Source organism: Prionailurus bengalensis, chromosome A2 (genome assembly GCF_016509475.1).
Source record: "Prionailurus bengalensis isolate Pbe53 chromosome A2, Fcat_Pben_1.1_paternal_pri, whole genome shotgun sequence".
Taxonomy (NCBI): domain Eukaryota; kingdom Metazoa; phylum Chordata; class Mammalia; order Carnivora; family Felidae; genus Prionailurus; species Prionailurus bengalensis.
Window position 1 is genome coordinate 118952550 of NC_057348.1, and position 21649 is coordinate 118974198.

General features: G+C 37.9%; 1 protein-coding gene and 1 pseudogene across 2 annotated transcripts in view; one reads left to right on the forward strand and one right to left on the reverse strand.

Annotated features, from left to right (window-relative positions):
- Positions 1 to 21649, forward strand: part of TAX1BP1 (Tax1 binding protein 1) — a 90678-nt gene that overhangs the window by 45296 nt on the left and 23733 nt on the right. For both annotated transcript variants that reach the window (XM_043589160.1, XM_043589161.1), the window contains exons 8-14: positions 483 to 668; positions 4864 to 5088; positions 5623 to 5769; positions 7325 to 7439; positions 8681 to 8784; positions 11609 to 11734; positions 15417 to 15488. In XM_043589160.1, coding sequence (XP_043445095.1) covers positions 483 to 668; positions 4864 to 5088; positions 5623 to 5769; positions 7325 to 7439; positions 8681 to 8784; positions 11609 to 11734; positions 15417 to 15488 — 975 coding nt within the window. The remainder of the gene's footprint in view (positions 1 to 482; positions 669 to 4863; positions 5089 to 5622; positions 5770 to 7324; positions 7440 to 8680; positions 8785 to 11608; positions 11735 to 15416; positions 15489 to 21649) is intronic.
- Positions 19685 to 19777, reverse strand: LOC122488864 (annotated as a pseudogene).

A 21649-nucleotide genomic window follows, 5' to 3' on the forward strand; every position in this document is an offset into this window, starting at 1 on the left:
GAAGTAAATGACAGTACTTCTCACCAGCCAGAAATTGAATTGCTTAAGATGTTGTTCTTGAATGTACCCCTTTAGTTTTCCAGAATCTCGCCATACCTTTGTATCTGACTATATAAATTTGTTCCCCCAACAGCAACCAAATTGATTTGTATTTTTAAAGAGAACTTAAAAATCTTAAAAAAAAAAACAAAAAACAAAACAAAACTTTAATCGAAGGAGAAAACTTCAGAGATGAGGTAATATTGTTAGACCTTAGATATAATCTCTATGGAAAATTTACAACAACAAAAAAGCTTAGAAAGGTTATGTTCTGTTCCCACATATTAGCTAGTTATTTGGTACAACTTGGGTCTCCTGACTCCTGGTCTAGTAGGTCTTCCCATCACTTGATCATAATTGGGCTAAACAGTGGTATTTTGAAATTTGAGTAATTTAGGTTATGGAGTTAGGATATTCTTGACATTTTCAAGCACTGTTAACAGGTACATTTGAAGAATACCGAAATAGAAAATACCAAGCTTGTGTCAGAGGTCCAGACTCTAAAGAATTTAGATGGGAATAAAGAAAGCATGATTACTCATTTTAAAGAAGAGATTGGCAGGCTGCAGTTCTGTTTGGCTGAAAAGGAAAATCTGCAAAGGACATTCTTGCTTACATCTTCAAGTAAGGTAAGTATTTTTGTGATACGTGTTTGAAGATTGTAAAACCTGTGTCTATTAAATGTATGCAATATTCTTTGTTTTTTATTTTTAATCTTCCCTTTTCCCAACCTTTTCTTTTGAAAAAGTTCAGTTTTACAGAGAAGTTGGAAGAACAGAACAACGAAAACATGTATCCTCAAATATTTTGCCATCTTTATCTCCCCATTTGTATGACCTTTTTTTTCTCTGAGTCATTTGAAGTCAGTTGCAGGCATTATGATATCACACCCTAGATATTTTAGCATGTCTTCCCTATCTACAGTTGTGGTTCATTATTCTGTATAACCATAAAACCATGATCATACCTAAGAAATTTAACGTTGATAATATTCATAATACAGTTTTAGTATAATCAAATTATCCCAAGTATATATTTTTTATAAAGGGTTTAAGTTTATTTAAAACTTGTAACAGAGACACAGAGAGCATGAGTAGGGGAGAGGCAGAGAGAGGAGGACAGGGAGAGGGGAGAGAGAGAATCCCAAGCAGGTTCTGCACTGTCAGCACAGAACCTGACAGGGCTAGAACTCAGGAAACCACGAGATCATGATCTGAGCCAAAACTGAGAGTCAGATGCTTAACTGACTGAGCCACCCAGGGGCCACCACCACTCTCCCCCCCGCCCCCGCCACTATATATTTATATATAACCTTTACAATTTCTTGACCTGGTGGTAAAGATCCACACATTCATTTGATTATTGTTGTGTTTTTGCTCTAATCTAGAATAGGGTCCCTATACACCTTTTATGATACTGATATTTTTGAAGAATTCAGGCTTGTCTGAGAAGATGGTTTGTAATCTAGATTTATTTATTGTTTCCTCAAAGCTAGATTTAGGTCATACATTTTTGGCAAGAAAAAGCCTAAATAGATGATGTCTTGTACATTATTTTGCATCAATACCAAATGTCACATAATGTTGATGTAACATTAATCATTTGTTTAAAGTTGTGTCTGCCTGAATTCATTATATGGGTGCTTTCCCCCTCTTTGTGATTATTGAGTAATATGTAGGGTAATACTTTGAGATTATGGTAACATCCTGTAATGCCAATAGCTTTTCACCCAGTATTTTTGATCCCTTAATGATCCTCACCTGCATCAGTTATTATTAAATTAATGATTACAAAATGGTCACTTAAAAATTTTTCTTTTACACTTATTAGTAGGTATTCTTTCTTAGTTTTTTTTTTTTTTTTTAATGTTTATTTTTGAGAGAGAGAGTAAGCAGAGCTGGGGAGGGGCAGAGAGAAAGGGACACGCAGAATTGGAAGCAGGCTCCAAGCCCCATGCTGTCAGCACAGAGCTCGACATGGGCCTCGAACTCAACAGACCATGAGATCATGACCTGAGCTGAAGTCGGATGCCTAACTGACAGAGCCACCCAGGCGCCCCTATTCTTTAAATCTTTTGATTGAGTCTTGTGTTTGGAATATGTTAAATAGTTGCATCATTGAAAAGTGACAAAAATATTTACTGTCTCTTCCCTAAAAAAAACCTTTTTTTTTTTTACATATACACATATGTAAAGATTTCCCATTAGTTTTTAGTTTATCCTTCTCTTTTTGCAAAAATAAGCATGTGCATACATACACACTCTTAAAAATAGGTGCCATGCTATATACATACTTTTTTGCACCTTTTTTTGTCATTTAAAATATGTAGTTTAATGGTTTTCAGTGTATTCACAGAGTTATACAACTAATACTGCAGTAAATTTAGGAATATTTTTATTACCCCCCAAAGAAACTGTACCCATTAGCAGTTACTCCATATTCTCATTTGCTTCTCCCCCTCCCCCCAGTCCTAATTAATCATTGATTTACTTTTTTTTTTTTTTGGATATATAAAGAGCTTTATATTTATTTCTCATGAACCATGAGAACATGACCTGAGCCGAAGTTGGCCGCTTAACCGAATGAGCCACCCAGGCACCCCTAAAATTTACATTTTATAAAAAATTAGAATATTTATAACAGTGTTCCAAAACCTCTTAAAAAATTTTTTTATGGAAAATCTGGACATCTTGTATGAGTACGCATATAGATCTTTCTCATTCACTATAACAGCTGTATAGTATCCCTCGTTTAATAGCTGTGTATGTAATTGTTTTTTAGTTGTGTACAGTCCTTAGCTTTTATAAGCATGCCGCTTATGCAAACATCATCCTTGTACAAATATCTAGGCACGTGTATATATCAAAAAAATTAGTTATTTTCAAATTGCTTTTCAAAAAAATTAATACCCCAGCATTTGTATTTACTAGTGTTTGTGATGGTAGCACAGACTTCCATCGTGTGAAGGATATATAATAGAATTTATAATAAATTCTCATATTAGATATTCTCAGTTTTAAATAATTTTTCATTATTTTAATATTGTACTGAATCCCTGTAAAGCTAAATTTAATGTCCATGCCTTTTATTAATTTTCTTGGAAACTCATAAAAATAAAATTGCTAGATCAAAACCGGTGTGCTTTTTCAAGGTGTTGATGAATGTTATAAAAATCTGGTGAAAAACTTTACACCAGCTACATGTACATAAGCCTAATCGTTCATGAATTTGCTAATTTCCCTAAAGTCATCTGAATATTGGAGTATTCCTGTTTTTTAATCTTTGTTAATTGAAAGAAATTGATGTTTGTTTTAACTTCTTTATTTGATTGTTGATGAGTGGAGTATTTTTTTTTTGTATGCATAATGGCCATTTCTGTCTTTTAAAAAAAATTTCACGGTAGGGGTGCCTGGATGGCTTAGTTAGGTGTCTGACTTCAGCTCAGGTCATTGTCTTCATGGTCATGTGTTCGAGCCCTGCGTCGGGCCCTGTGCTCCCAGCTCAGAGCCTGGAGCCTGCTTCCCATTCTGTGTCTCCCTCTCTCTCTGCCCCTCTCCTGCTCATGCTCTGTCTCTCAAAAATAAACAATTTTAAAAAATTTCATGGTTATGCCTTTCTCCAGTTTTTTGGGTTTTTTTGTGGTTAAGTTTTTTGATTTGAAAAAATGCTGATTAGAAAATAATTTTATATTCCAAACATTTTCTTCTACTAGTTTTATTGTTGCTCTTTTGCTGATGATATTTACATAGTTAGATCTGTTAATGTTGTATCTACAAATATTGTCTTCACCTCGGTGTACATAATCCTTTATATTTCCTTCTAAGGAGCAAACAGTTTTTAAAAAATGTTTATTTATTTTGAGAGAGAGAGAGAGTGCGCGCATGTGAGTGTGGTAGGGGCAGAGTGAGAGGGAGACAGAGGATCTGAGGTGGGCTCTGTGCTGACAGCAGAGACCTGATGCAGGGCTGGAACTCACGGAACTGTGAGATCATGACCTGAACCGAAGTTGAATGGTTAACGAACTGAACCACCCATGCGCCCCAGGAGCTAACAATTTAAAAACCAAGAATGGATTGCACTTTTTCTCAGTTCATATTATTTGTAGTGCAAAGATAAAAAATAGGAAACTAGATGTGTTGGGCTTATAATATTAAAGGAAATAATTTTACTATGGCAATTTAAACTTTTTTTCTCTTTTTTTTCTTAACAGTAATTTTAACTTTTTAAGATACTTTTAGGTTAGGTAAGAGGGGCTGATTACTTTATCTTCCCATTGTCTCAACTTTGATATTTGTGTATCAAATGTTTTATTTTTAGAACTAGGTTTTAAATCTGCCCTGTGGTTTCATAACGATATGGTATATGAATATTATATCGGATATGTTTTCGGGTAGTTAATAGGAAACTTAACCAAAATTTTTGTAATTACAGAGAAGTTTTTGAAATTATTTTTATTGGTAATCATAAAAAGTGTGAGTCAGTAAGTAGTTCTAGCTGTTAGAGATTTTGGGGGACAGGAACTTTCATTCAAATTTCTTTTTAACCAGGGATTTAAATATTGGGCATGTTGCTTGACTTATCAACTTAAGTTTACATGTGTTTAATGTGGTAGAGATACTGAGTGCATTGGATTATTATCCGGGGATTCTAACACAAAGTCCTATCATAAGTTTTTTTTAATAGACTTCTGTATTTTAAGTCATGAGTAGAAAACCAGTGTTTAATTTAAAACTTTGATCTGTTGAAATATGAGTAAAACTTGTTTCTGCTACTGTTTTTACTTTAATGGTTTCGTTGCTAACGTATTTATCTGCTTTTCTTCAGGAAGATACTTTTCTTTTAAAGGAGCAACTTCGTAAAGCAGAGGAACAGGTTCAGGCGACTCGGCAGGAAATTGTCTTTCTGGCTAAAGAACTTAGTGATGCTGTAAATGTGAGAGATAAAACAATGGCAGATCTGCATACTGCACGCTTGGAAAATGAGAAAGTAAAAAAGCAATTAGCTGATGCAGTGGCAGAACTTAAACTAAATGCTGTGAAAAAAGACCAGGTAAAGTGGGCTAATTTTGAATTTTCATTTTGTGATCAAAAGCTCACTAGAACTTACAAAATAGATTGGGTTATGTCAGAATAAGGTCAGATTCCTGATCACAGAAATTTAAATTTCCATTCATTTTGTTTAGTCATTGTAACTTCTTGGGTTGAAATTAATGTAAACCTTAAGAAAAACTTAAGTAGGCAAATGCTTAATGGTTAGTAAGAACTGCTCTGTTATTAAACTTTCTTATGTCAGGTATATATTGCTTTGTTTGGAATTTTTTATTTATTAGCTTCATAAAGTGGTATTATGGTTATTTAACAGGGTAATACTTATTCCTCAGGAGGGGGATTGTTCTTCTTTAGTTTTTTAATGAACCTTAGTCCTAAGAATATAAAGCTAGATTTATTAGGAGCTAATGTGGCTTTGTTGCCCAAACTCCAAAACAAATAAAAACTAGAAGCCAGAAAGAAAAAAGTGAAAAGGAAGTTGGGATTTACTATTACATGTGAGATAGGAGATTTTTATCTTTTATTTTTCTCATAGGAAAAGTCTGATACACTAGAACACGAACTGAGAAGAGAAGTTGAAGATTTGAAACTTCGTCTTCAAATGGCAGCAGATCATTATAAAGAAAAATTCAAGGAATGCCAGAGGCTCCAAAAACAAATAAACAAACTTTCAGACCAATCAGTAAGGACAATTGAATTCTTACCGAATAGTTCCTTTATCATTATTTTTGTTTACAAATCAAATTTATAGTAGTCTAAAGTTTTATTTATTTAACTAATCTCTACACCCCACACGGGGCTCAAACTCAACAACCTCAACGTCAAGAGTTGTGTACTCTTCTGACTGACCCAGCCTGGCACCCCCAAATTTATAATACTCTAAATATCCTTTTGGATATAATACTCTAAATATATAATACTCTAAATATATAATACTCAAATTTATAATACTATTATATTATAATAGTATTATTATTATAATATTCTTATAATTATATTATAATTATTATATTATAATAATAAATATATAATACTCTAAATACTCAAATTTATAATACTCTAAATATAACCTTTTGGATATAATTTATCTCTGCATGAATTGAAGTGATTGGCCTAATGTTTGTAATGATATATGTTGGTTTAAATTTGAAATTTTTATGTGCTGGAAACCCAAGAAAGGAAGCAAGGGCAGCAGCAGGGGAAACCAGGGAGAGAAGGCCCTCTTTTTTGACCGTTTCCCTCTAAGTTCTTGTTAAATGTCTTCACTTAAAAACTCTGTACATATTGAATCCCTCCTGTGACTGATGCCTGTCCTCAGTGGGGTTCACTGTTGGTTATCCTCAGAGTCAAAGATGGTTTCTCGTTGTCATTATTGGGCTCTTCCATCCTACTCATAGCCACTAGATTAGGAAGAGTCAATGTAGCTAATTATTTTGTATTCCATCTGAGAGGGTAAGCAGATTTAATGAAAACAAAGAAATTGTTTCTGTTTTGGTGTGTGATTTATTTATTTGAGAGGGCATGCTGCATGTGCCATTGGTGGGGATGGAGGAGAGAGAGAGACTATCTCAAGCAGGTGCCACGCTTCGTGCAGAGCCTGCTGTGGGGCTCAATCCCATGACCTTGGGATCGTGACCCAAGGCTAATTTAAGAGTTGGATGCTTAACTGAGCCATCCAGGTGCCCCTTGGTGTGTGTTTTAATGTGGGTCCTTAAATTGCACTTAAATATAAGGTTTGCTATGGAATGGAATGCTGGAAGTAAAGAAACACATTTAAAACCTGCGGTTGAAAATGATACCAAGTTCTCTCTGCAAACAAAATTTGCTATAAAGACTTTCATTTGTATACTGTATTGATACAGATGATATTTACACAGAAATGCATGTGGTAAGCTAGGAATGCTTTTTGTGAAAAAATATACTTTAAGTATGACCCACATGTACGGGTTTTGGTTGAGGCCTGTAAGTATATTATGACTTTGTAGTAGATGACTTATGAGATTTCTGTGATTGGCTTGCTTTGGTAGTAGTTTGATCATTTGGCAGGGAAAACCAAAATAAAGTTTTTGTCTGTTGTAACTTTTAGGTCAGTTAGTAAAGTGATGGGTGTTACCTTTAGTCTTTGCTGGTCTTTAAGACACAATAGCAGCTTTGTAGACTTCTCAGAATTTCTTTATGTGACAATTACTGAAGGAAGGAAATATAACTCATATAACAGTTTGTTACATTTTGAATAGGCCAATAGCACCAGTGTCTTAAAGAAAATCGGAAATCAGCAAAAAGTGAATGATGCTTCAATAAACACAGACCCAGCTACTACTGCCTCTAATGTAGATGTAAAGCCTTCTACAGGTAAAACTCTTTTAGCCATTTTGTGTAGTGTCCTGCCTTGATGAGTATTGATACTTATTTATACTGCCTTATTCCAAGTCTGTGAGTCTTAGGGAGCTTCTGAAAATTCTTATGAGAGGATTAAGGCAAAGATAAAGTAAGGGGCTTAATAGTAAGAAAGTCTTACATGTGAAATACATAAAATGAGTGTAAACTAGTATTTATCTTCATGAGAATATTCATAAGTATTAAATGAGCTGGAGTTTGTAAGCTTAAATGGTTATAGCAGTTAGGCTATAGGATAGAAGCCAATAATTGAATTTTTAATTAATAATTCCACTTAATCTGTGGAATCTCGAGGCATTTATGGTAATTCAGTTGTATAGTTCTGTTGCAGGGGGTGGGGTGGGGATTAATCTCCTGTTCTATTTATGTTTCTCTCTTTTTTTTTTTTCTTTTATTTAATTTTTTTGACCCGGGTACTATGTGGTTAGTATACCTATTGGTGGGCAAGTTAAATTTTTATTAGTTTATTAACTTCTAGAATAGATTAGGAAGATCTGGTGAATGTATGAACATGACAATTTGAATTAAGTCTAGGTTTTCACTTGTCCTAATTTCTTTTTTTCACTTTATGTTAAAGATTGACAATAATGGAAGTCAGCACTCAAGTATATAAAAATACATTTCCTAATGTAGTGTTTGGGGTAATTGCTGTTTTAGACTTTTTAAATGTATTGTAAATTTCCCATGCTATTAAATATTTAATCAGGTTCAGCCACTATATAACAGGATCCTGACATCCATTTATTTACACTTTTTGTAGTATGTAGAGTGGTGTTGTGTAAGTTACTTAATGCTCACTGAATAGTAATGAAGGACTAGAAAAATAATTTAAAGTGTTTTCTCAGAGTATGGCTTTCTGTTTTTCCTGTGTATTCAGTTACATGAAGAGAACAAGCATGCCATTTAAGAACTATTTTTAGCTGATTAAAAAAATCACTTTTCATTACTGAATGTGATCTTGTTTCTGGCCAGACTGACATTTTAAAAAATCTCATGTAGAGTTTATACTATCTTTATTTAGTGTATGATTAGATGTTTTTAAATAGATATTTCCCTCCTTCATTGTTCCATTTATTGTATCTCACAGTATACTGACCTTTAAGTTATTTTGAACAGGAAGATAATATGGGGGCAAAATAATTTTTAATATTATTTTCTGTCTTGATAATTGATAATATTATTTTCTTGTCTAATAGCTGAGACAGATTCTGACATTGTAACAAAGGGACAAGTCTGTGAAATGACCAAAGAAATTGCTGACAAAACAGAAAAATACAATAAATGTAAACAGCTCTTGCAGGTAAGCTGGCTCTCTTGTGTGAGATTTATCAGATATAATGGCTTAGCTTACCTATATTTATATTTATATTTATTTATAAATCTTGGGGTTTCTTTTTCGTATCCATATACTGGTATTGAGTTTCACTTTTGAGATGATGAGAGGGGTTGTTCTGTGTACCTGCACACATAGGCCTGTATGTAAAATTATCCTAACATCCTTAGTGTCCTTTCTTGATAATGGGCAAGTGATTAATTGAGGCTGGATAGAACTTGATAAAGGGAAGTGCTCTTTTTATATTCCCTGTATTAATAGCAAAGAATTTTACCACATCTTAAATTGACCAGAATTATAAAGTGGGAAAAGAGAATGTTAACCAAATGAGCTATTGCTTTTATGGTGTTACTTATTGTGACTATTTTAAAACTGTATTCTTCATACATTTCAGTTTTACAACTGTCTTGGTAGCATTCACTCCCGGAGTATTTCAAGGACAGAGGGAAAATGCTTCTCATTTATACCTGATTTGGAGAAGGGAGACAAAGGCGTTTTGTGTTTGTGATTTTTTAATTTTTTGTGAGTGTGTGTATTTTTCTGTGCATGTAGAGAGGAAAGAGATATTTAGAACTATAGAATAATGTTCATACATTAGTTCAGTGTTACTGTAGTAATTAAAATATTTTGTTACTGCCTTCTAAATAGTACTTAATCTTTTAAACTTTGAAAGTTTTTGTTCCTTTCTTCTGTAGACGGATCAATGAGAATAGTTTTACCCTTGAGTTAAAGTAGTTGTTTATGAGGGACTAAACTTTTTTCATCAAGTCTGAAACAATTCAGGATGCCTGTTTTTTAAAATGTTATCATACAGTATTACTGAAAGGATGATAGAATGTTCCTAAGCCAAAACTTCCTCAAGGTACATATTTTTTCCAAGTTGTGTTGAGGTGCAGTAAACTGCATATATTTGTTGAAATCCAATGAACTGCTTATATTCGTTTAAAAAAACGTTTTTTAATGTTTATTTTTGAGAGAGACAGAGCTCAAGTGGGGGAGGGGCAGAGAGAGAGAGGGAAACACAGAGTCCCAAGCAGGCCCCAGGCTCTGAGCTGTTAGCACAGAGCCCGTTGCGGGCCCAAACCCACAAACCCTGAGATCATGACCTGAGCTGAAGTTGGACACTTAATCAACTGAGCCACCCAGGCGCCTTGAGCTGTATAAAATCTGCAGTTTGATCAGTTTTGCCATACATACAGTTGTGAAAATATTACAGTGCCAAGATAACATTTCTATTACTTGCCAAAGTTTTTATGTACCCATTTGGTATACGTGCTGCTGAAATGAGCAGTTCTATTTGGAACTCATTCCTCCCTCTATTGCCATCCCCAGGAAACTGTTGGCTTGCTTTCTGCCACTGTAGCCTACCTTTTATACAGTTTGTATAAATGCGGTCATATGGTATATACTCTTTTTTTTTTTTCCTGTCCTCTTTCAGCATAATTATTTTGAAATTTATCCATGTTGTTGCTTTTATTGGTAGTTCATTTTCCTTTTTATTGGGAGAGTTCAGATCTTTGCTGTTTTAAACATTGAGTTCATTTTATTACTGAATTGTAAGCTTTATTGTGGGTAGAAGTCTTTTGAAACATGTTTGGGAAATATTTTCTCCCAGTCTGTAACTTGCCTTTTCATTTCCTTAACGGTGTTTTTAGAAAAACTTTTGATTAAGTACAGATTTATCAATTTGCTCTTTAATGTTTTGTGCTTTTTATGTTCTTTTTTTTTAAGTTTATTTATTTTGAGAGATAGCAAGCGGGGAAGGGGCAGAAAGAGGCAGACAGAATCCCAAGTAGACTCTGTGCTGTCAGTGCAGGGCCTGATGGGGCTTGAACTCAAGAGCCGTGAGATCATGACCTGAACGGAAATCAAGAGTCAGATGCTCAACTGACTGAGCCACCCACGCACCCCTCTGCTTTTTATGTTCTAAGAAACACACACCTATAATCCAACTTGTAAAGATTTTTTCTTCCATAAGTTTTATAGTCCTGGGTTTCACTAAATTTAGGCCTGTTAACAATTTTAAGTTTATTTTTGTGTGTGGTGTGAGGTATGGTAATGGATAGTAAGTTGATCTAGGATTAATTGCTAAAAAGTTGCTTAGAGCATATTTTTAAACTTTTACCTTGAATATAAGACATTCAAAATGAAATTGCCAATTTACCCTTTTGTCATGGTTTGTAACTCCTTTCTTTTAATATTCTTGGTTGTAGAGAAGAGCATTGTATAAGAAGTCAACCTAGATAATATCTTGGTTAGGAAATCCCAGAGTTTGTCTACATCTGGAAGCAGCGTCATTATAATCATACGATTCTTTTTTCTTTTTTCTTACCTCTCTTTGCAAAAGTTGTATATGCTTATTGTGAAATCTTAGGCATTATAGAAATAAAGAGTAAAAATGGTAAAAGGTACCATCATGATCCTGATTCCAGGTGATGAGAGCTATTCATATTTTGTTTATATTTTTCTACACAACATGATATAGAGTCATATAAGATTGTGCTAACTTTTAAAACAAAAATAAGATTATACTGTATATTTTGTTTTTGCAACTTGCTATTTTAAATTAATATATCTTGTTCCTTGTTAATGTGTAGATCTACTTTGTTCTGTTAAATATATACTATTTCATTGTATGGACTTAAAATGATTTTTCCCATTGTCTACTGACATTATTACAGTTTTTCTGTTGTTAGTGTTAAAATGAAACAGTACATATCTAAATATGTTCATAAAGGCAATGGCTTTATCTGTGTTTTTAAAAGTCTTTGGTAATTCTAATTTCATTTAGGATGAGAAAACAAAATGCAATAAATATGCCGATGAACTTGCAAAAATGGAACTGAAATGGAAAGAACAAGTGGAGATTGCTGAAAATATAAAACTAGCACTAGCTGAAGTAGAGGACAATTACAAAGTAAGTCAGTATTTGTATAACGTGAGGCAGGTGCACCTGGTACTTTTGCAGATGTGTTAGCTATAATTTTTATCAATCTGATGTGCAGTTTTAACATAGATAATTGGGATAGTATTTTTGTGTATAAGTAAAAATGTACTACATGTTTAGTGGAGTATAGTTAATTATGAACTGAAAAAATGAATACCCATACATATTACCATTGTGGCTTTAATTCTGTTCATTTTGATGGCTAATTAAAATGATATCTTTTAATTTTGCTTCATTTCTAAGATGAAAAGTGATCATTTCATTATCATATTTGTTCATTAATAAGTTTTTTAATGTTTGTTTATTTTTGAGAGAGACACAGAGTGCAAGTGGGGGAAGGGCAGAGAAAGAGGGGGAGACACAGAATCCAAAGCAGGCTTCAGGGTCTGAGCTGTCAGCACAGAGCCCGACGTGGGTTTCTAACCCACTGACTGCGAGATCATGACCTGAGCCGATGCTTAACTGACTGAGTCACCCAGGCACCCCCTTATTTATTCATTTAGAAACAAACATGAGTGTATGTAAAATTATTTTAGGGCCTCAGGGCTCCTGGGTGGCTCAGTTTGTTGAGTGTCTGACTCTTGGTTTCAGCTTAGGTCATGATCTCATTGTGGATTCGAGCCCTGCATTGGGCTCCACGCTGACGGCGTGAGGCCTGCATGGGATTCTCATTCTGTCTCTGTCTCCCTCTCAATCTCTCTCAAATATATTGAAAAAAATAATTTTAGGGCCTTGACATTTTTGTGGGGATATAATAATATGATTAGTAATTTTAAAACTTATATGAGTGTTATTAAATGAATCACCAAAATGTGTTACCTGTGATCCTAAAAAGTACTGCAGTGATGTAATCTTTTTTTAATTATGTCATTAGGAGGCCACATGTTTATTATTATTTTTCTTAAGTTTATTTTGAGAGAGAGCGAGCATGTGCACAGAAGAGGGCAGAGGGAGAGGAGAGAGAGAATTCCAAACAGGCTCCGAACTGTCAGTGCAGAGCCTGACCTGGGGCTTGATCACATGAACTGAGAGATCACGACCTGAGCCGAAATCAAGAGTCAGATGTTTGACTGAGTCACCCAGGCACCCCAGTGATACAATCTTAATTAAAATTGTTTTTGCCAGTGTGATAATAGGCAACAAACAAGCTTAAATAGTAAATTATATTTGTAAGAGTGTTAGAGAAAAAAAATAGGCTGTTTAGCTAATTAATTAGTAGGAAGATATTTTTATTCTAAGGAATAAAGTATAATCTTACATATTTTGGTATCCATATGTACATGTAATTTGCATATTTTGTGTGACTAAAGATCAGGAAGTTTTGAATGATTTAACTTTGCTATAGTGTAGCTAATTCTACTTACAATTTTTAAATGTTCTTAAAGACACCAAAGATTAGGTTTCTCCCTGGGGGCTGGAGAGGGTGCACATTATATACTAAGGTAATTTTACTGGTGGTCTTTTCTTCGATCTTGATCTGTTGTCAGAATGAAATTTTCAGACTTTTAATCAATGAGATTATTGTTTCTGGAATCTCTGTGGATATTGTTTTCAATGACTGGCAACTTTCCTTATTATAAAGTGTGAATACTGAATTTATGTGAACTTTATCTTTGCATATTGACTAGAAAAAAACTCATTTAGTAAAATTAACGCCTACTATATGAGAGAGCACTGTGTTAGCTTTTATCTGGGTGATCACACAGGTATGGCACAATGCTATCTATGCTTAAGGAGTTTACAGTCTACTAGAGATTGCTAGTGGTATCATGGTGATACTCACAACTCCTTGATATTCGTGACCCAGCTAATCATCTGTCAGATTCATGGGAATATAATGTTTTTAGTTCATTAATGATCAAAGTGAGCATCAAAATTAATGTTCTAGATTATGCTGCTGGTAAAGGTGCTTGGCTTTTTGTTTGATGCCCTTTGACTTCTTTTGTACTGTTGAGATAGTACTCACTAAACAGATACTCGTTGGGCAAAGCAAAATGGGATGAAGTTCTACGTGAATGATAAGTCTAAGAAGTACCTTAGAGCTGTTTTCAGGGGAATATTTAGGAGTTAAACATGGAGAAAACAGACCCTTGAAAGAGAAAACTGGAGGGGGGGAGAAGCAGGGTTCGGGAAAGAAAGAAGCAGGCGGCATTCTAAGCAGATAGAAAAGATTAATATACAGGTTTGGGGGTGAAAAGTGCAGAGCATAGTCTGGAGATTATGAGCAATCTTGAGTAATAAGACTTCAATGTCTGTAATGGAGTAGATTGGACTTGATAGATTGAAGCCACGTTTTAGGGGGCCTAAAATGGAATTTTAGTGCTATTTGTTGTTAAGAATTTTCTAGGAGTAAAGAAAGGGACCCAACTATAGTGGGTCTTTGTGAAGTAATTTGGTAACACTGAGGGGATTTATAGGTGGAAAGAGTTTTTGAAGGTGAGAAAATCAGATAGAAATATTCTTAGAGAATTACTTGATAAAGGCCACCCCTTTGGGGACCGTCCTTGATCACTTACTCTTGAATAGGACATGAGTCTGTCAAGGAAATCTTTGAAAGGCATCCTCAGGGAAAAATTATTTGAAGGATAGTTTTGTGTTTGTACCCATAATGCTTATAATGCAAATGGGCAGTGGTTAAATGAATGAATGACTTAGACTGACGATGTTGGGAAGAGGAGTAGGAAGTGTAACATAGCTTCCTAGCTTCAGTCACACTGGGCTCTGAGATTGGTAATATCTGTTAGCAAAAGTTAGAAAAGTAGGTTTGGGACCCTTTGCCCTCAAAATGCAGAAAGACAATAATGAAAACATGTCATCCGTCAATTGAAAAGACAGATTTGAGGGTGCCTACGGTAGTTCAGTCAGTTAAGTGTCCGACTCTTGATTTTTTGCTCAGGTCATGATCTCACAGCCCACATCGGACTCTGTGCTGACAGTGCAGAGTCTGCTTTGGATTCTCTCTCCTTCCCTCTCTGCTTCCCCACCACCACTTGAATGTGACCGTCCTTCTCTCTCCTGCTCTCCTCCCCACCCACCCCCTCCTGCCCCAAAATAAGTCAATAAACTTAAAAAGAGAGGCACCTGGGTCGCCCAGTCAGTTAAACATCCAGCTTCGGCTCAGTCATGATCTTGTGGTTCACCATTTTGGGCCCTGTGTTGGGCTCTGTGTTGACAGCTCAGATTCTGTGTCTCCCCCTCTGTTTGCCCCTCCCCTGCTTGCTCGCTCTCTCTCTCTCTCTCTCTCTCTCTCTCTCTCTCTCTCTCTCTCTGTCTCTCTCTCTCAAAAGTAAATAAACACTTAAAAAAGAAAAGTACTGTATCTATAAAAAAGATTTGGAACTTGGGGGAAGAAAGAGGTGTGCCACATTAGTTAATAGTTGTGATTTTTCCCATGGGGATCATAGTTGAAGGCATAGAAAAAAGGAAGTTTTCAGGGGGAATATAGAGAGAAGAAGCCAAAGAAGAAACTTCGAGAACACTCAAATTTAAACAAATTTTGGGGGGGGATAATATCCAGAGATGTCGAAGAATAAGACCCAAGGAAATACATGGGTTATGGTAATAGTAAGTATTTTGATAGAATGGTATAAACTAGCTCTTGATGTGTAGGGAGAGAGTGGATAATGAAAAAAATGATGATTTCTTTTTTCAGCTTCAGTTGGCAGAGAAAGACAAAGAAATAAATGGACTGACGACACATTTGGAAAAACTCTCCGGGGAGAAGGTATCGAACGGTGTACTTGAACATCTTTCATGAGACAGTGAATGATACTCCAGCTTTATGAAGACACACATTTTATAATCACGTGAGGGTGGCTAAAAAAAAAGTTAAATTAAGGGCACCTGGGTGGCTCAGTGGGTTGATCGTTCGACTCTTGATTTTGGCTGGGTCATGATGCTAGGGTCATGGGCTCGAGCCCTGCTGAGCTCCTCGCTGAGCATGGAGCATGCTTAGGATCCTCTCTGTCCCTCTGCCCCTCTCCTCTGCTTCTGCATGCGTGCGCGCTCGCGCTCTTTCTCTGTCAAAAAAAGAAAAAAATTAAAGTTAGGATAAAGAAAAGACTGAAGCAGATCTTAGTATGCTTAGGTGCAGAATCTTTTTAGTTAAATAATATTTTTAAAATATTTTACTTTATGAGGAAAAGGCTGAAGTGTTTAAGTTTAGCTTGCTCTTTGTTACATATATTGTATTTAATAATAGAGAAATTTTAGGATGTTTAAATTTAGAAAGAGTAAAAAATTTAAAAGTTATACATGATACTGTCTTTATCTGGTTTTCTTTTGTGAAGGAAACATTTTAGAAGTTATTTAATGATTTATAGTGTAACTTACCAGTGAAACAGAATGTACATTTATAATGTAAAAAATGCTGCAGTGCATTTCACAAAGTATTGTTGGAGGTCTTTTGGGGGGCCCCATCCCCTTTTAGAGGTCTACAAAGTTACAAGCTATTTTCATAATACTAGAGTGTTATTTACCACCCCCCCCCCCCCCCCCGTGTTACATTTAAACATGCTGGTATGACAGCAGTGGTGTTAAAACTGCTGGTGTGTTAGTTTTTGAATCAAGGCAGTTGCACCAAACTCCGTTAGTGTAGTTACCATACTGGGAGGACCCTGCCACCCCACCTTTCCTGTGCCTGTTATCTCTGCCCCGCAGCAGCATCTGGGAACACCAGTGGCTGCTGGGCTTCTCCTGGGGCCAAAACAGATTTCCCAGCTGCCGGCGGCCCAAAAGTCTGGAGAAAATTTGCTTGCCATTCTTGCTGTTGGGCAGCTCTCCAGTCCAGCAGAAGGGCTACGTGTCATGAGGGAAGCCAGGCTGTGAAGAGCCGGGTTGCTTCTGTGGCACGGGCAGAGCTTTAGAAAGATGGTCCTCGAAGCGCACCTGGTAATTGTTGCATGATGAAAGGTAATTGTCGCATGATGATCCTGCCCTGCTGCCCCCAAAATAAAAATGGACTCGTGTTGGTCCCTCCCCGCTCCCCCCAACCACACACACTTGGGCACTAAGGGAGGTCGGTCGGTTGTCCCCCTCCCCTCCTTTGCCGGGACTTGGCAACCCCAGAGAGGAGCTGCTGTGCCCTGAGTCCCAAGAGGGTCTCTGAGGGCTCCCTGCCTTGCAGCCTCCAGCAGGGGCGCCTTTGTAGTATGAGGGCGCTGGGGCTCGCGTGGGAGGCCATGTGGCGTGGCCATTCCCACGGGAATGGCACTAGCCGCAGACTTGGCACCTCTGCTCTGGATCCTGGGTTAAACTTGAAGTTGTGTTTTAGCTGGCGTGTCTTGGCTCGTGGTCCGTGTGAGTCGGCTCTGTCAAGTCGCCATAATAAAGCTTTGTAAGGTGGCAAAAAACATGTTAACCGTTCATCTTAACCATTGCAGTAAAGGTTAAAACCAAAAAGCCTGATGATGAAACAGTAAAATAATAATCTTTTATTTTCAAAACGTTTTTTTAATCTTTGTTTTTGAGAGAGAGAGACACAGTGTGACCAGAGGAAGGGTAGAGAGAGCAGGAGACACAGAATCCGAAGCAGGCTCCAGGCTCTGAGCTGTCAGCACAGAGCCCGATGCGAGGCTCGAACTCATGAACTGCAAGATCATGACCTGAGCTGAAGTCAGATGCTCAACCGACTCGGCCATCCAGGTGCCCTGAAACAGTAAAATAGTAATCTTAATCGAAGCTTGATCTCAGGGTGCATGTCTTTTTAATATTCTATGTGATGAAATGGGAAGTACCCCCAAAGTGCTTCTGCCTGAAGTATGATGGTTATCTTAAAGTGAAGTACTTGTGCAGTTGTTTGGGTTGTGAGCTGAACTAGCTGCTTTTTTCCTAGCATATCGTTTCTGTATTAAAGAATGACTAATAAGGGTACCTGGGTGCCTCAGTTGGTTGTCTGACTCTTGATTTGGGCTCAGGTCATGATCCCAGGGTCATGGGAATGAGCCCTGTATCAGCTTTCATGCTGAGCGTGGAGCCTGCTTAAGATATCCCCACCCTCTCCCTCTCCCCGCGCCCACTCCTTGTCCCTCTCCCCCCCTCCTCGTCCCTCTCCCCTGCTTATGTGCTGTCGTGCACTCTAAAATATATATAAAAAAAAAATGACTAGTAGACAAAATATATAGTTATTTTAAAGGTAAGGTATTTGGTAGGTGTTTTCTTGAAAAGAAGTGACCTTTAAGGAAAAAACAAATGATAGTATTTATTGCCAGTGATAAAGTTCAGGCTTTTAAGCAAAAACTAGAACTTTGGGTAACTTGTATCTGCTACCGTGAGCTTGGTAATTCCCAGTGCTTACACACTTTTCTGATGAGATGGGCAGTAATATTAAGACTGATTTTTAAAAAGTGTTTAGTTAAATTGGCCAGCATTTGGAAGATCTACATGACTCAGTGAACCAATCAAGTTTCCCAAATGACCAATGATGATACTACAAAATCACCCATGATAAGGAGGCCATTCAGATCTTACAGTTGAGTGGCGTTGCTGTGTGACAGTTGCAGAATTCTGACTTGTCTTTTTTTTGTTGTTTTTAAAGTTTATTTATTTATTTAGAGAGAGAGTGTGTGTGTATGTGTAAGTGGGAGGAGGGGCAGAGGGAGAGAGAGAATCCCAAGCAGGTTCTGTACTGTCCTCACAGAGCCCAGCACGTGGCTTGATCCCATGAACTCTGAGATCATGACCTGAGTTAAAATCAAGAGTTGGATGCATAGCCGACTGAGCCACCCAGGCTCCCTGAATTCTGATTTTTCAAATCCATCATTTTCTGTTTGTCCCTTAGCATTCTATAAGGAAGAAGAAGAACCTTCGGGGTGTCACAGAGCTTCCCTACCCTCTCCAGGCATGGCACTGTCTTAGCACATTGGTGTGTTCACCAATTGGAATTTTTAAGAATTTTAAATCTGGGGTTTGAATATAATAGCATGGTTAATTAAATCATTGGTCAGGTGATTTAACTCAGTCTCCATCTTCCCTCCTATCCCTGATGTAGAGGGGGGCTGTTAGTAAAATTTCTAACTCTCTGTAGTCACGTGCTTGGTCCTTCTGGTGGAACTGAGGACTTCCCAGGAGTGACCTTGTTAGCATAAATTATATTAGTCTAAAGGGACTTACTATGAATGACAGAAGACATTGTTGCTATTCAGAAAATTCTAAGAGTTTTAGGAGATCTTTGCTAGGAACCAGGGACAAAGGCCAAGTACATTTTTGTATCTGTGTGTGTGTATGAATATATTTTTAATTTATATTTAGGTGTCTGTGTCCATCTGTCTATCTTCCTGACAGTCATGAGTATGAACTCTTTAGTCAGTGGATTGAAATTTGTTGCTCTTTGGTTTTGTTTTAAATATTTGTGAATTTTGAGGTGAGTGTGCAGAGGAAGAGGGAGAGACAACCTCGGACAGGCTCCACACTCAGTGTGGAGCCCAGTGTGAGTTGAGATCATGACCTGAGCTGAAATCAAGAGTTGGGTGCTTAATGGACTGAGCCACCCTGGCACCCCTAGAATTTTTTTTTTTTTATGTTTATTTTTGAGAGAGAGAGACAGAGTGTGAGTAGGGGAGGGGCAGAGAGAGAGAGAGAGAGAGAGAGCGAAACATAGAATCTGAAGCAGGCTCCAGGCTCCAAGCTGTCAACACAGAACCCGACGCAGGACTTGAACTCACAAACCACGAGATCATGACCTGAGCCGAAGTCGGAAGCTTAACCGACTGAGCTACCCAGGTGCCCCGGGGACCCGTAGAATTTATTACTGTTCTTAATTTGATGTTTCTACAGTTCTAGATTTGGTCAGTGGAAGCACTTTGAAACTGGTTTCCTGATATTCACCTGTATCAAAAGGGTGTTGTTGATTTTTTGAGTACTTAATATCTTTGCAGCATTGCAGGATATTCTGGCTTATCTTGTACACTTCTTCCTCCTGCCTTTCGGAGGTTGTAACAAGGTTTGAGGGAGGCACATGTCATACAACAATGGGAACAAACACCCAGTCATCACGCTTTTGAACTACAAAAGGATCTCATCGTGTACCCTTCTTAACTCATCTTTGGTTTGTCCGTTGTTGTGTTTGTTCTTTTTTAAAGTTTATTTAATTTGTTTTGAGAGAGACAGAGATAGCATGAGTGGGGAGGGGCAGTAAGAGGGAGAGAGAGAATCCCAAGCAGGCTCCATGCTGCCAGTGCAGAGCCCGACATGGGGCTCAAACCCACGAAACTGTGAGATGATCACCTGAGCTGAAATCAAGAGTTGGACACTTAACTGCTGACCCACCCAGTCACCCCTGGAATTGTCCTTTTTTTTTTTTTTTTTTTTTTTTTTTTGTAATAAGAACAGAGTTTTTGGCTTATTATTAGAGATGGTATTTAGAAACCAAAATATGGGCCCTCGGTGTGTCCATGATTCCTGGTGCTCATTGCCTCTAGATCTTTTCAGTGGACAGAACTAAGAAATGTTATTTTAGATATCATGAATTCTGGTCCAACTCCACACAGTTCTTCTCCTTCCTCATTTCCTATTTGTCCCGTCTACCGTGAGAATTCTGGTGTCCAACAATACCGACACTTGTATGCATTTGCCAAACCCAATAATCCACAAATATTACTATGAGACAGAAACTATTAAGTAAGAATAGAATTTGAGGGGTATCTGGTGGCTCAGTTAGTTAAGCATCCAACTCTTTTTTGACTCAGGTCATGATCTCAACAGTTTTGTGAGTTCAAGCCCCACATTGGGCTCTGCGCTGACAGTGTGGAGCTTGCTTGGGCCTCTCTCTGCCCTTACCCTGCTCGAGAGCGCTCTCTCTCTCTCCTCCTCCCGCAAAATAAATAAACCTAGGGAAAAAAAAAGAATTTGAGATTGAAGTTGTTTTTCCTGCCTCTTACACTTTAGAGTATTATGTTGAAATAGTTTTTTCTTCTTCCTCCTCTCTCCCCTTCCTTTTTGCTTTTAGTGTGTGGGAACACAAAATGAAAAGTGGGTTATAAAGATTCCTGCAAAGGGACACCTGGGTGACTTAGCGTTGGCTCCTGATTTGGGCTCAGGTCATGATCTCACTGTTTGTGGGAGGGAGCACGGAGCCTGCTTGGGATTCTCTCCCTTCCACTCTCTGCCCCTCCCCCATTTCCATGTGCTAGTGCTCGCTTTCTCTAAAAAAAAAATAGATTGCTACAAGTAAACAATTAAAGATAATTAAAACAATAGCACAAATGAAGAGTGAGAAAATGATTTTTTTTTTAATTTCTGGTATGAGTTTTGGTCAAGCGTATTGCAAAGTTAAAACAATGATGCTCTAATCATGGGGCACCTGGGTGGCTCAGTCAGTTGAGTGTCTGACTCTTGATTTCTGCTCTGGTCATGATCCTAGGGTTGTGGAATTGAGCCCCGGGTCCAGCTCCTTACTGAGTGTGGAGTCTGCCTGGGGTTCGTTCTCTTTCCCCTCTCCCTCCACCCCCCTCTCTCCCTTCCCCTTTCTCCTCCCTCCCTCCCCTCTCCCCCTCCCTCCCTTCCTCTCTGTCTCCCTCTCCATCTCTCTCTCTCTCTCCATCTCTCTCTCTTCTTCCCTTTCTCCCCCCTTTCTCCCCCCTCTCTCCCCCCTCTCTCCCCCCTCTCCCCCCCCTCCCCCCCCCTCTCTCCCCCCACTCTCCCCCCTGTCTCCCCCCCTCTCTCCCCCCGTCTCCCCCCCCTCCCCACTCTCTCCCCCCACTCTCTCCCCCCACTCTCTCCCCCCACTCTCTTCCCCCCTCTCTCCCCCCACTCTCTCCCCCCTCTCCCCCCTCCCCCCTCTCCCCCCTCTTTCCTCCTCCCCTTCTCCCACCCTCTCTCCCCCCTCTCTCCCCCCTCTCTCCCCCCTCTCTCCCCCCTCTCTCCCCCCTCTCTCCCCCCTCTCTCCCT